This window comes from Pezoporus wallicus, unplaced genomic scaffold (assembly GCF_028554395.1).
Source record: "Pezoporus wallicus isolate ANWC-B61680 ecotype Strahan unplaced genomic scaffold, APGP_CSIRO_Pwel_v1 contig_8702, whole genome shotgun sequence".
Lineage (NCBI taxonomy): Eukaryota > Metazoa > Chordata > Aves > Psittaciformes > Psittacidae > Pezoporus > Pezoporus wallicus.
The window spans coordinates 1581721-1596047 of record NW_026636754.1 but is presented as its reverse complement, the minus strand read 5'-3'; the positions used below and the strand labels follow the sequence as shown (position 1 = coordinate 1596047).

At 38.7% G+C, this 14327-nt stretch overlaps 1 protein-coding gene across 1 annotated transcript in view; it reads left to right on the top strand.

The window, feature by feature from the left end:
• The window catches only part of FOXK2 (forkhead box K2), a 47275-nt gene extending 33357 nt beyond the window's left edge, over nt 1–13918 (top strand). The window contains exons 3-9 of the mRNA XM_057401401.1: nt 2411–2558; nt 3035–3181; nt 6014–6207; nt 7021–7196; nt 8236–8532; nt 8768–8977; nt 11644–13918. Of these exons, the coding sequence (XP_057257384.1) occupies nt 2411–2558; nt 3035–3181; nt 6014–6207; nt 7021–7196; nt 8236–8532; nt 8768–8977; nt 11644–11840 (1369 nt within the window). The 3' untranslated portion in view covers nt 11841–13918. The remainder of the gene's footprint in view (nt 1–2410; nt 2559–3034; nt 3182–6013; nt 6208–7020; nt 7197–8235; nt 8533–8767; nt 8978–11643) is intronic.
• Nucleotides 13919–14327: the final 409 nt, after the last annotated feature.

Genomic DNA, 14327 nt, shown 5'->3' with positions numbered 1-14327 from the left:
CTCATACTAAATCCAAACCACAGCACTGCACCAGCCACTGGGAAGAAAGACAACTGTTACAGCTGAAACCAGGCCAGGTTATCATTAGTGTGCAAAACAGACTGATCCCTTACTCCAGAAGATTTGTGATTAAGTATTGGTGGAAGTAAACAGACATTTTACTAAAAATACAATGAAAGAAGTGGAGCTTAGTGTAGGGAAGTGTGCAGGGGAGGTTCCTGTATGTTTTTAACTTGCTATGCTGCTTCATTTGGTAATTGTAGTTGTTGTCTTACTTGTTCTTCAGACCCAACTGACCATAAGCAGGCTGTCCTCCTAAACTGGTAAAATCAGTTTAGATACAAATTTTAAAATTCATAGAAAGTTCAGGAGCACAAATTTCATGTAAAGGCACTGAAAGTTGTGTTTCAAAGTCACTTATGTGCTGTTGAAAGCTTTTTTCTTCCCCCCTCACTTCCTGTATCTCCACTTGAGTGAAGGACTATTAATGCTTGATTTTTCAAACTGTAGATCTTGTTAATGAAATTTGAATATAAGGATAATTGACTTCTTTCATGCCTGCCAAGAGCTTGATCTCAATATTGTAGTGTTTAATGAGATCTGTATAAATGGTGGAAGTAGAGAGAAAAGAGATCTGGACTCAACTGTGTAACAGGTTTGCTTTCTTATTAAATTCAGGAAAAACACATCTTGTCCAAGGAATGACAGAGCAGCTCCCAGATATTTCAGATAATATCCATATACCACCACAGTCTTTTCGTCACTATGAATTTTGTACTTCTCTTCAGGGCTTTCATGCACCTGTTGAATATAGTTTATTACAAAGAAAACCCAACCCCAAAACAACCGTTCTATTTTGAGAGCAAAGCTTGACAGTTTCTCTTCATATCTGCCTGTTTTGTAGAAAACTTGTAAATGTGCTTTGATTATACCTTATGTGTTGCTTTGTCAATACATGCTAAAGGGAGAGGGATGTTGTCGGTTGATATGTGAAAACAGCAGTGACCTATATTTAAAAAGTGAATTAGTGGCACATTTTGGCTTTAATGAAGGATTCTTCCATGCAACGTTTAAAAAACCCAGACTCCTTTCTATAGTATATCATTAGTACCGAATTGTTGGTGGATTTCTCCTGATGAGAAACTTGAAGGGTATTTTATTTCTATATGTTGCCCCATCTACAGTGTCTCCCTTGTTTCTATACATAAAAAAGGAGGTAGAAAAAAACCTGAGAGGCCAGGCAGACAAACCAAACTCGACAGATGTAAATATGTTAAAGCTTTATCCTGTAACTCTAAGTAACGCTTCCTGGCTAAATTTGTTACTTGATGTTTTGAAGCATAGATGGGAGTTAGGTTAAAGAGTGCCTTTGGCGATAAGGCTGGTTCTGGGGCCACAGCAGGCTTTGTCATTCTGGTTTCTAGTTAACTTCTTTTGGAGTTTCTGAGGACTGTGTTGAAATCAGTTACAATATGAACTGCTGGGAAGTAAGTACTTGTCGTCATGGAGAACTGCCAAAGTTTTTTTTGGGGGAAGAGGACAGACCTCACCCGCCAACTATCTCTTTCCTGTTGGCTAAATGGAAATTCTGGAAGAAAACAGGCTTTGTGCAGTGGTGGTTCCCGTGACTCTACAAGGCAGGGGACAACCGTGAGAAAGATGTTACAGTAGGATAAGAGAGAATATATCTTTATTTTTCTGTGATAGCAAAAAGGGAGGTATCAAGAGATGCTGCTTTCGTTTGGCACTATCGTTCACTTCGTAGCAGTGTAACTGCTCTGTTTTCCTAATACTGTGTTAAATTAGATGAGTCAGTGTTGTTGCATCCCATGTATAGAGAAGTTTATGATGTTTATACATATATATGTGTGTGTATGTGCATATACTTGTAAACACTTAATGTTGGGTTAGATTTAAATAAGAATCAGAACTTTTTTCCTAACTGCTTGCTATATTTTCTCAAATGTTCAAAAATACTGTGCAGGAGAGATGATCTTTTCTGTGCAGACTGAATACAAGCATATGGCAGAAATTTCATGCAAGATGTGTTTCTTATTTCAAATGAATGTCTTAAAATTTGTGGTTGCCTATTTAGTTACAGTGGACTTTTCTGTTGGCAAATCCCACCCAAATTACAGCACAGCCTAATAAATCAGTTAATCTTTTTCCCTTTGAGGAGGAAAACCTGAGCTTCATTTGACAGGTTTCTTCCTGCAGTGATTTTTAATTCCCATGGATGAGTTAGAAAGGCTTGGAAGATGGGGTTTATAATGGAAATACTGACAGACCCTTAACTGTAGCCTAGATGCTCTGGCAGTGGGCTTTTCCACAGTAAAAGCTTTTTGATTAGATATAATGTGGTGATATACTGTATAACAAAATAGTAGGATCTTCTTTTTATGCTCTACAGTGCTGCAAATTCCTGCCCATCTAGCCCCCGTGGTGCAGGCTCTTCAGGGTACAAAATGAGTCGTGTAATACCGTCTGACCTACATTTAATGGCTGATAATTCACAGTCAGAGAATGACAAGGAAGCATCGGGTGGAGATAGCCCAAAGGTAAACACGGTTTGAAATCAATCCCATAAATTACATTGTGAGTGAATGTAAGACTTCAGAAATTTTGTTTGCTAAAGTAGATGCAGTGTGTCATCATTTAATATTGCAGACTTTAAAAACAATTGGTAGATTTTTGTGATTAGAGACGAGATTTGTTTATGTATCTATTTATTGATTTCCCTCTCTTTCCCTTTGGGGGAGGGTGTGTATGTATTTTATCCGTGGGTCTGTAGGCTGTTGAAAATTCTTTGCTGTTGAAAATCCTTTACTGTGGTATGTGTCTCCAAATTTTTAATGTTCCTTTTTTATTGTTATCTTTTAATTGGAAGAGCAAAATCATCTTAGCTTCTTTTCTGCCTTAAGATTTTGACCATTCAAAAATGCCTTAAGTTAATTGTATTTTGTAACTTTTGATTTAGAAAGGGGGGGTATATTTTCAAAGTTTATTGATGCAGACTTTTCTTTTTGTTGTACAGGATGACTCTAAGCCACCTTACTCCTATGCACAGTTAATAGTACAAGCAATTACAATGGCACCTGATAAGCAGCTTACACTAAATGGAATTTATACGCACATAACTAAAAACTATCCGTACTACCGGACAGCAGACAAGGGCTGGCAGGTAAATTTGCTTTCTGGAATTTTTGTAATCCTGGCAGCTGTAAATGCTCATAAGCAGTCAGTTGGTGAGCCCAGCACCCCTTCATAAATAGAATCTGTCAAATGAGTGTGTTGTCTCTTTCCTGATGCAGGTTCTCCAGCCACATAGCCACTTTACATGATTTGGTATTTGAAATGTTGCTTTAGTCATGGAATGGTATCTGTAAACCTCTAGGAGTGATGAATACAGACTTTTGGGGAAGAAAAGTCCAGTTGGCACTGGGGATTTGAAACTACGTATGCTATCTAGGCATGTAACTATATTCTGTAACTTACAATTGTGTAAACATCCGGATTATTATCTTGAGATAAAATTAAGATATTAAATGTTACAAGTTCAGTTTTATTTGAAAGCCATGATCTTAACCATGCACTACAGTGAAGGAACAAGCATGTATTATCTGTCCTCATCTTGCACTGTTGTGTGACCCAGGCTGTTTGTGAACTTAATCTGCATGGAGTTACACCAAGTCTTTCCATTCTGCAGAATTAATTTCTGCTTTCTTTTCATTTTTCAAAGAGACCAACCTCAGCATTTGCCAGGATGACTAACAGAGTATGAATCAGTCTGGCACAGACTTCCCAGATACACATAAGGGTTCGGTGCCTTTGCTGCCGTTTTTAGTTTCAGCAAAGGACAGAAGAGCACAAGTATCAGGACTGGCCCGTTTGCCCGTTTAACATTCAGACTGCACTGTCAGTCATGGGGTATCAGTTTCACTGTGTTGCTGGTTAGTTCAGTCATGATCTGCAACAGAGAGGCATGCTCTGAAGTTATTTTCAGGGAAGTAAAATTTGGAGAGACTGGGGGAGGGGAAGAGTGCTGCGCAAGTAGAAGACTGGAGAATACATGCCTGCTCAGGAGAGGAATAGGTTTTTAATCTATTAATCAGATACATATTTGTCATAGGGCCTAGATGAAAGTTGAATTGCTCTTAGAGGAATTCCAAAGTTAGTGGGGAATGTAACTGTTCCCAGCTTTTTGCTAATGGTTTTGGTAGTAAAAGGGCATAGCTGTTGTGGCTACGAAGTGTCTTCTGTTTCCCTTTCACACATAAACCATGCAGAATCCTGGCTGCAGTCACACTAACAGCTTTGTTTTAGCGAGAAGATTCTGTTTATAAAATGTTGGTGTGGTTTTTGCTTCCTGTTCTGAAATACCTGGTGTATCTGTGTGCGTAGTGCTCCTTGATGTAAGCATTGTAGAATCAAACATGCACATACATTATAATGAATGGTTAAAGAGTTCTGCCTTAAAACAGTGTATGTGTTTAGATGTATCATACTTCATAAAGCCAAGGTGATAGACACAGCAGACATGGAATGTTATAAAATAATAAATTAACACCTATTTGTAAAAGCAGTTGGAAAAACTGAAAATCAGATGCTGTTCAGTCACTTGTCATACAGAGCACTGCTCTAACACCCACAGGCATACCTCATGCAGGAGTAGCTTTGCTACCTTTTATCCATCAGGTGTTAGATTACGCTTACGGTGAGTTATAGATGTTTTAAATAATAACTGAAGGTATATATGTGTATATTATTCAAAACATAGAGTACAAACATGTGTATAGTATCCAAATCCTATACTTTAATAAATAGTACTGAGGTATTTATGGCCTTTAATATATAGAGGTCTCATTTCATTTTGTTTGGCACTTGAAGGCTCCTCTTTGTGAACTTACTTTAGCAGGTACTTTTGGATCTACTATTTCATTCTCGCATATGGAGAAATAAATACAATTTATAAACATGTTCTTGGCAACTTTCTAGTTCTGTTTCAGTTTTTGGCAGGGTAAACCATTTCTGGTTTCATCAGTTTGCATTTAGGAAACCATACATGGTTATCATTGCTTTAAGTTTTCCAAACTTGCCATCAGGGTCATGGATTCAGACATTTGAGCAAGATTTGTATTTGCTTTTGCAAATTTGTAAGAGCTTTTGTTAACTTAAAGCTTCTTCTCTGTGTTCCCCTTCAGGTGTTTCAGTATGTATGCTTATTGTTACTTGCTTTTTGTTCAGTGATAATGTTTAGAGAGATTTGGGGGTTTGTGTATCTTTAAAGAGAATTTATGTGTGCAAAGCTAAGCATAGATACAGCCACTTCAGGGTGTTCAAAGTTCTCTGCATCTCTCTGATCAAAGAGTTGTGTGTGCTACAGCAAAGTGAGGATGAAGTAATGTGCAAACTGGAGTGCAGTTACAAAGATCTCAATAAGAGCTGTTTTAGGACCTCCTGCCATTTGTTGTTTTTCTAGACGCACTAAATCCTTGGCTCCTCTGGTGAGGCAGACTGGACTGTGGGTGAACTCCCAACAATCTAGCTGCATTTGGAACTTGCCTTTAACCTTTTCTTTCTGTGTTGTGGAGCAGTAAGATTATCACGTAAGATCAGAATCAGTGTATGCTGTATTTTACTGCCCCTCCTAGAATGAACTGACATTGACACCTGGGGAAGGGTCGTGTATGAAGACTGATACTTTTTTTCATGCTGCATTATGCACAAGTATTTGTAGTGTTCTAACAGCTCATCGCAATCACTGTGTTTCTCATCAGAGAATTAAATGGGATTCCTGTTATTGCCTCATTAGCGTACTGGGGTTTTAACTGTTGGGAAAGGTTTGAAAAATGCAAGAGTCCTTTCAGATTTATGGCACTGCCTTTGTAGTGCTCTGAGTTCTGTTGAATTAAGAGCTGAACCCCGAGTCTCCTGTAGTACAGACTGCTGCAGTAGGCCACATTCTGACTTGGAAAAGTTATATGAATTCTACATATTTTTTTATGTTCCATAGAATTCAATACGTCACAATCTCTCTCTGAATCGTTATTTCATCAAAGTACCACGTTCCCAGGAAGAACCAGGCAAAGGCTCATTCTGGAGGATAGACCCTGCTTCTGAAAGCAAATTAATAGAGCAGGCTTTTAGGAAAAGGCGGCCTAGGGGAGTACCTTGCTTTAGAACCCCTCTGGGACCACTCTCTTCTAGGTAAGGAAAAACAGATGAACAAAAAGACTATGGCTGTTGTTTAATCTTCAGGCTGATACAGACTTGATAGTTTTGGATACAGTCACAAGTTTAGTAATTTAATTATAAGCAGACTCAGTGTTTGAATTCTGTATGATTGACTAGGAGGCTGCCTCATACACTAGGCTTGTTTTTATTGCTTACCTTTTGTGTTAAAGAAGTGACTCGGTTTGCATAACTGTCAGATTGTTAATGTAAGCAAACCTTGCTGTACCTTTGGTTTTTGACAGAATTCCTAGTTCTAATTTCTGACTGCCATCTACTGCATTTTAAAACTGTTTGCAAAGAAAATTACCAAATACTGGCTACCATGTTATTGAACTTAGAGATGACAATTATGTATTTAGATTGATAATGTTTGAGCAGAATCATGATGGGGAAATAGGTGGGTTTAAATTATTCCCTCTGTGAAGTTACAGCCTTTCTGCTAGTGCAGATCTTGTATTACTTGCCCTTAGACTGAGATTTGCTTATCGCTCTTCTCCATCAGAAGAAACGTTCATGTTTCACACATTGTTGAGTCTTCCTAAGAAGGCATCCAGCCACTTCTTCTCCGTTAACTGTACCTGAAGTTTGCTTTTAAATTCTGTCCCTGTTTAACAAAGGCTTTATAAATGCTCATCAGAGCTGCTTTGGGTTGTAACTGTACTTGCCAGAAGGCAGAGGTGCCCTCCTGTGGCCAGTGTGTGTTATGGTCTCTTTAGAGGAAGGTCACTGTCTGTCACAGTTCAGAAGTTAAAACACATCAGCTGCTGCTTTCATTTTTAAATACAGAAGTGCCCCAGCTTCTCCTAATCACTCTGGAGTGTTGTCTGCACACTCCAGTGGAGTCCAGACCCCCGAGAGTCTGTCCAGGGAAGGATCTCCAGTCCCAATGGAACCTGAGCCTAGTGCTATCCAGCCAAAACTAGCGGTAATACAAGAAGCACGATTTGCACAGAGCGCCCCAGGTGAGGAATCCTGAAATAAGTGTTGGGCATTGGAGGTGGGAGAGGGCTAATACATAAATACTACCAAGGCTTCGCATGTACACCAAAAAAGGGTAGATATTAAACCTGTTCACATTCGGAGCAAGTCCTCGATGAACACATAGACATGCCAGGGAAATTCTGTTTGCATATGTAAAACTGTTACCTGTATGCTGTTCCAGCACCCTTGACCACTTTGTTACTAAGCAGGGATTGCGCTTCTGTCCTGTGCAGGACTGCACTGTCTTGTAACAGTTGTCACTTCCTTTCAAAACATATTCTTTCTGGTTTAGAAAAAAAACAAACCCAAAAACTTTGTTACATGGGTTAAGAAATAAGCGTATGTATTGTATGCATATGTGGTCATGTCACCCTTTCAAAGGTGGAGATAAAAGGAGTTGAAAGGATAAAGAAAGGACAAACTTGGGTGATAAGAAAATTGCCATTAAAAAAAAACAAAAAAACATAACAAAAAACAAATGACTCACCGTGAGGCATGATGGCATAAGGATGTAGTTGTTTAATTGCTTTAGTATATACTCTTGCCATCCATCCATTTTCTTGGTGCTGTTGTGGTAGTACAGAAGTGTCAGTGACCATTCTGTGGTGAAGGCAGACATGTTCCTAAGCAGAGACACCAGCCTTTCCCCAGCCTAGGAAGCTGAGAGTTTTACCAGTGCAGACATACTCCACACAACATCTGAAGCACTTGTTTCCACCTAGGGAAGGCAGTTTTACTAAGTGAGTATTCAACATAGCTTTGGTAGTACAGCTGTATGTGGGGAGAGGTGGGAGCTTTTGCTCAAACAGGGTCTTACTGAGTGAATGCAGCACTTAAATGTGTGGCTTGGAATAGCCAGGTGTCATAATCTTCATTGTCCAGTTACATCTTTTGGATCATTTGGGCTTTAGTGAAGGCAGTTGTTAATCCTCTGAGGCCTTAGTGTTAAGTTTAAAAGAATGACTGGCTTAAAAGCAATGATTAAAATTGACAGCCTAATTTTTCTCTCTTTCTTGGTAGGATCACCTCTTTCTAGCCAACCAGTTTTAATTACTGTACAACGGCAGCTACCACAAACTATTAAACCCGTCACCTACACTGTTGCAACTCCTGTGACAACATCAACTTCCCAGCAGCCTGTAGTTCAGACAGTTCATGTTGTCCACCAGATACCAGCTGTGTCTGTCACAAACGTGACTGGATTAGCACCAGCAAACACTTACACTGTAGCTGGACAGGCAGTAGTCACGCAAGCTGCGATGGTAACCCAGCCCAAGGTAGAACCTCAAGAGAATGGAGACCACAAGGAAGTAAAAGGTAAGAAGCTGTGGCGTTAGTTGTTTTGCTGGCTGTTAATACTGAAGGATGATTATTTGAAACTTCCTTCCAGATAAACGCTTGAAACATTTAGCTAAAACTGATGATTTTGCATTGTAATTTCTCAGATATTTTGAGCTTGTAATAAAATATTTTTTCACTGAAGGTTGAGTAAAACCAAATGGTTCTTTAACTCTTTCTTGTTTTTAACGATGATTTGTCTTGTGTTTTTCAGTTAAAGTGGAGCCTATACCTGCTATTACTCATGCTACAATTGGAGCTGCTAGTCGTATCATTCAGACATCTCAGACAACCCCCTTACAGACAGTTACTATAGTGCAACAGGCACCTCTAGGTCAACACCAGCTACCAATAAAAACTGTAACACAGAACGGAACGCACATAGTACCCATCACCACTGCGATACAAGGACAGGGCAATGCTGGTATGTATGCTGTGGAGATGCTCTACTGCTTTGTCTGTGTTAAAAACTTAATAACAGCACTGGTCATGTGTAGTTCTGTTCTCATTACTTAAGTTTTAAAAATATATAGATTACAGCCTTATAAGGGATTGTTCCCTCCCTGTCAGTAAGAGCTAGTGATTCTCTTAATTGATTACTTGAACAGCTATTTATTTTCTTTGTGGTCATTAAAGGGATGTACTTAGTGACAACCTGTTCTCCCTCGTCATTAAACCCAGTATACAAGTAAGTTTTAAAAGAAGTTCCTGTAAAACAGTGCTATTAAAATAATAACTGCTCCCAGATGATTTGTCAAGAGCCAACCAACAGGGAAACAAGACAGAACTTGCTTGTGGGTTGGCTTTTTGAACTGTTACTTTTTACTCTCTTTTTGTTGAACCTGCACTAAAAATGACAAAAAGTTCTGTGGGATTTAGAGATTCCTCTTGTCGGAATTCACCTTTCCCCTCACAGGCTCCATGGTCTGAGTGGGTAACAGTACCTCTTCATAATTTTCATCCAGTCACACTTGTTCACAGGGCTTTCAGTTTTGGTTGACTTTGCAGAGTGTGCAGCTTATTCTGACAGTTTCACTTTGTGATGTTATCTGGTACTAATAGGAGCTTTTTTATCATAAAATATATTTACAGAAATAGTGTTAGGCTACCTTATATCAACTTACTACATGCATTTCTGCTCTAAAGTCTTTCTAATGGAGTGAATTATCTGCTTTATTTCCTTTTTATTCTTCCATTGCTGGCATTTATAGGTCAGTGTTCTGTCTGCTTCCACTTCATTTCCAGCTTAAGTAAAGCAAAAGCAGTTGCTGTCAGACTTTACAGGCTTTTCTTTGTCAGAAGGGATGTATAACTTGAGCCAGTAGTCATGTGAAATAGATAGAAAAGTTATTTTTAAAAGCAGGAAATAATGCTTTTTGTTTTTTTTTTTCCTGGACTCTGTAATTTCAACTGATTTCAGCATGTTTTCCTTGGTAGAGAAGCCCAGTGCCTTCTAGGCCTGTCTAAGAAATGTGGCCTACCATAGGAGTAGAATTGTGGTGCTTTTCTATAGTAAAAAGCTGCTTTCAGATCTTATTCTCAGCAAAACAGTTTGGCAGTGCTTTTGTACTAACCGTCAGTTTAACATAAAGACGTGAAGTTCAAAGTAAATTCAGTTTTCTTACTGCAGAATAACGTAACTTGATATTTTTTGTTTCATCTTTCAGTCTAGATATCAAACATCATTGTTCTTTTGTGCATCTCATACTTCCACATATGGGTTATGGCAGCAGCCAGCAAGTCACTTTCTACTAAACAGACCCTGGAGTGAATCAATGCATTTATTAATGCATGTTTGAAGATGAGGGTTAACTGTTTTTATTTAAGCAACAATAAATCTGCAGTAAGGCATTTTATTCAGAAGCAGCTATCTCTAAGGTACCTATGCCAGAATTATACAAGGAGTAGCTTTTCTCGTAGAAGCTGAATGACTGTTGAGATACAAGAACCATTATTTTGTTATTTTACAAGTTACATGTTGTTTTACAGTTGGAGCAAAGCTTTTTGCATCAGGTAAATATTTTCTCAAGTCTACTGGTAAAACTAAATACCAACCAGTTTGGTTACATGCAGAGGTGATATTGCAGATATGCTAGGATAACTTACTGGAACAAATACAGAAATGAGAGTTCCTTATGGACTTCATGTTTTAGGACAATACTGTAATAAAGGCAGCAGAGCTGAGGAAAGGGAGTGTGGGTGTAAAAAGGAGACTGCTTGATAATGGTTAGATAATTTTTCATGAAGTGCAGTAAACAAATATATCATTAGTATTTTGCATTATTTGCAAAGACATCGGAATTGTTGATTTAAGAAAAGGTTGATATTGAGGAGCAGACTGCTGACAAGTAGAGGGAGGGAACTTTTGGATTTCTTGGAAGGGTTAAAGGACTGGTCTTGCCCATTAATAGTGACTTTCACTATCTCACCATGGAACGAGAAAGATGAAAATCTTGTATAGGGTGTTTGAAATATATACACCTGTTGATCTAATTTAGTTGTGCTCTTGAATCTAATCAAATGGGTCATTTCTTAACACTCATACTTTTTGAAGTGCTGCCTTTTCCTTACACGGTAGGTCAGGGCCTCATTATCTGTCAGCGAGGAATCACTGGGTGATGTGACTTGTGTAGCTTGTGTTAAATAACTGATGGCCACAGATGGCTATGTCACAGTGGTGCACTCCTTCAGGCTCGGTAATGAGTTCTGCAGTGATCTACAGCCTCAGCCAGAACCTATGAAAAGGGGATCTTGTCTTCTCAGTTCTGTTACAAATTACAGGGTAGCTGTGGCTGTACAGTGTAGCTTTCAGCCATTTAACCCCTCTGTGTCTTCAGCTGCCCATAGGCAAACCAGAGATATATCCCCATTCTCCTACCTTTGTCCAAATCTGTGTGAATGTGATTTGGGCAAATGTCCAAAGCTTGTACAAAGATCAAACAATTGGACCTGAATCTCAGCTGGGATTGCAAATACCCCACGTAGCACCAATAAAGGAATTCATGGTTGTACTGAAAACACAGGTTTGCTTTCAGCATCTTCTGTTTGAGGGGGACTAGCGTGCTCAAGTTCTTCATTGTGTTTTCACAGCTGCTGCGAGTCCTTTGCATATGTTGGCGACCCATGCATCTGCCTCGGCCTCCCTCCCAACCAAGCGTCAGAATGGAGACCAGTCAGAACAGCAGGAACTCAAGCGTATCAAAACAGAAGATGGAGAGAGCATAGTCATAGCTGTTAACGTGGACACCCCACCTGTGGCAGTGAGTGATAAAGGCAGCCAGAACTAGAAACTTAGGGGAGTTTTATTTTTTTTTTTCCGTTCTTTTCTTTTCTTTTTTTTCTTTTTTTTTTCTTTTTTTTAAGAAAAAAAAAAACAAAACAAAACTCCATGGTGCCAAAAGGAGACACTTAAATATAACACCTAAAATGTTGGAACATGTTCTCACGCAGTGGGGAAAGGGGCCCTGTGATCAGACTTCAACTTTCAGCACTGAAAAAAAACCCAACACAGGTGGCCTTAAAACTTGGTAATTTAAAGTCAAACTGCAAACCATCTTGTTCCAGAGGCTGTGACCCCCGCTCCTCCCTGCCCCTACCGAACTGTGCACACTGAGAAATACAGTGTTGGGGAGGGCTGCAGCTTTAAAAAAAATCTCTATCAGATTATTTTAAGGACTGAGTATCTCAGTGTAACGGCAGCATGATAAGCGCTTAGTGTGAACTGGTTTCAAACGATTGTATATTCCTCAAAGGGAACAGAGGCAAGGAGCCATTTCCTACATCTTGGCAGCTAGCCTTTCATAATGACCTACCCGATGCAGTTGTTGGTAGATATGCAGTATTTTGTTGTTCACATGTGGAATTAGAAATTTTTGAGGTGTATTTTCATTTCTTTGCAAAACAATGGGGTCTTTGACATTTCAAATCACTCCATTTCTACTCCGGAAACTTTCGAATCACACAATACTTTTCATGTGAAATTTTGTTTGGTAAAAACTGAATGTAGGGTTTTTTTAACCAATGGAATGATTTACTTTTGTCTGTCCTGTTCAAGTTCAGATAAAGCTACTTTATTACATCTGCAAATTTTCATATTTTAGCAGTTGCCTGATAAATTTAATCAAATTTTATTACCATGTGTAGTGATCAAATGCTTCTTTGGGCTTGCATGTAACTGATTAGAAATTACGATGTAAATGAGCCGTTAACTGACGTAAAGAACTGCTATGAATTTGACCAGAGCTGCACTTACCTGTTTCTCTTTCTGCTACCTTTTGCTGTTTGTTACTTTGTGTTGACTTTGACTGTCCCTGGCATATTTTTCCAGTCTAAAGTAAAACAAGAGTCTCGCTTAATATTGTGTATGTTTAAGATAACAGACTGTTCTTCATTTAGAAAGATGAAATTCTTTATCACAAGTCCTTTTAAAAAGAGTAAAAATTATCTTGTCAGAGGTATATTCGATATTTTTAAGCTTAAGCACCCATCAGTAGAACTTAATCTGACCAGTCTCTCCATCACACTTTTGATGTCCTACACTGACCCCTCAGGGTCTCCAGTGAGCGTAGCTGTTGTGGTTTTCTAACAGTGGCTACCATGTTATTCTAATATTTTATTTTTTTTTTAAGTGTGTGTTCTGCAGTTGAACATTTAAAGCTGTATTGGTAATTTCTCACTTTAATCGTGGTAATAGATTCCACTTTACATTTCAAAATTAAATTGCAACGTAAGGCTGCTGTTCAGTCTTTAATTCACATTAACGTCTTATCTCCTCATGCAGTCAGGTGAGTGGAAGCTGCATCGCTGGCTTCAGTTGAATCTGATTCTCGTCATTTTCTGTACTAATGATGCATTATTTATATTTTCCTTTCCCTGTACGAAAGGAAAGATTGTGTTCTCATGCTGGACTGAACAGTTTGAAGTGGTTTATTTAGGCAGCTTTTGGGAACTATTTACCTGAAGACCAAATATGAGAAATCTGTACAAGTTTTGTGTTCATCCACAAAATGGAACTGTTACAATGTCTCTGCAGATAATACATATTAAAAAACTATGAAAAAAAACCACCAACTCTACACAAGCTGAATTTATAACAGGCATTGAAAAAAAAAACGCATAACCTGGAAAAGAAACATTTCTGTAAAACTGCAACGTTTTCTTTAGAGGTTTTAAAAATAAAAAAGTAAAGTTTTAACATACTTTTTTTAAGAAAAAAAATCCAGTACTAGTAATTTAATTTGGTGTTGAATGAATTGACTAGAATGTGGTTTATTTTCAGAAGTGAGAATCTGTTCACAACTAGGGCTAGGTGAATAATAGTGTATAAGATTTTTTAAATAAAATTAAATTTTATTCAGCAAACTAACTAAGTTGACATTACTGCACCAGTGTGTTTGAAGTATTTATGTGTATTTTGGGGCAATTAATCCAATTTATGTTGGCAGTGCCACAGGAAAAGCCATCAGACCAAACAAGCCAAGGTGTCCTCACTGTCAGGTAATGATAGGCAACATCCTTGGGGCATAGGGGGAGGTGGGAGTATGCTGTGGCCTGACTTTGGCTGGGATGGAGTGAAGTTTCTTCCTGGTAGCTGGTAGAGTGCCAGGCTTTTGCTTTAGTCCAAGAATGATGTTGAATAATGTTGCAGTGTGGTGGGGTTTGATGCTTCTTGGCGCATGTGGAGTTTGGCACAAGAATGTGTACACTGTTCAGGTGGATGAGCCCTTTGGGAAAGCTGCGTGATGGGAGAAAACTGCTTATGCTCTTCTGTAAGA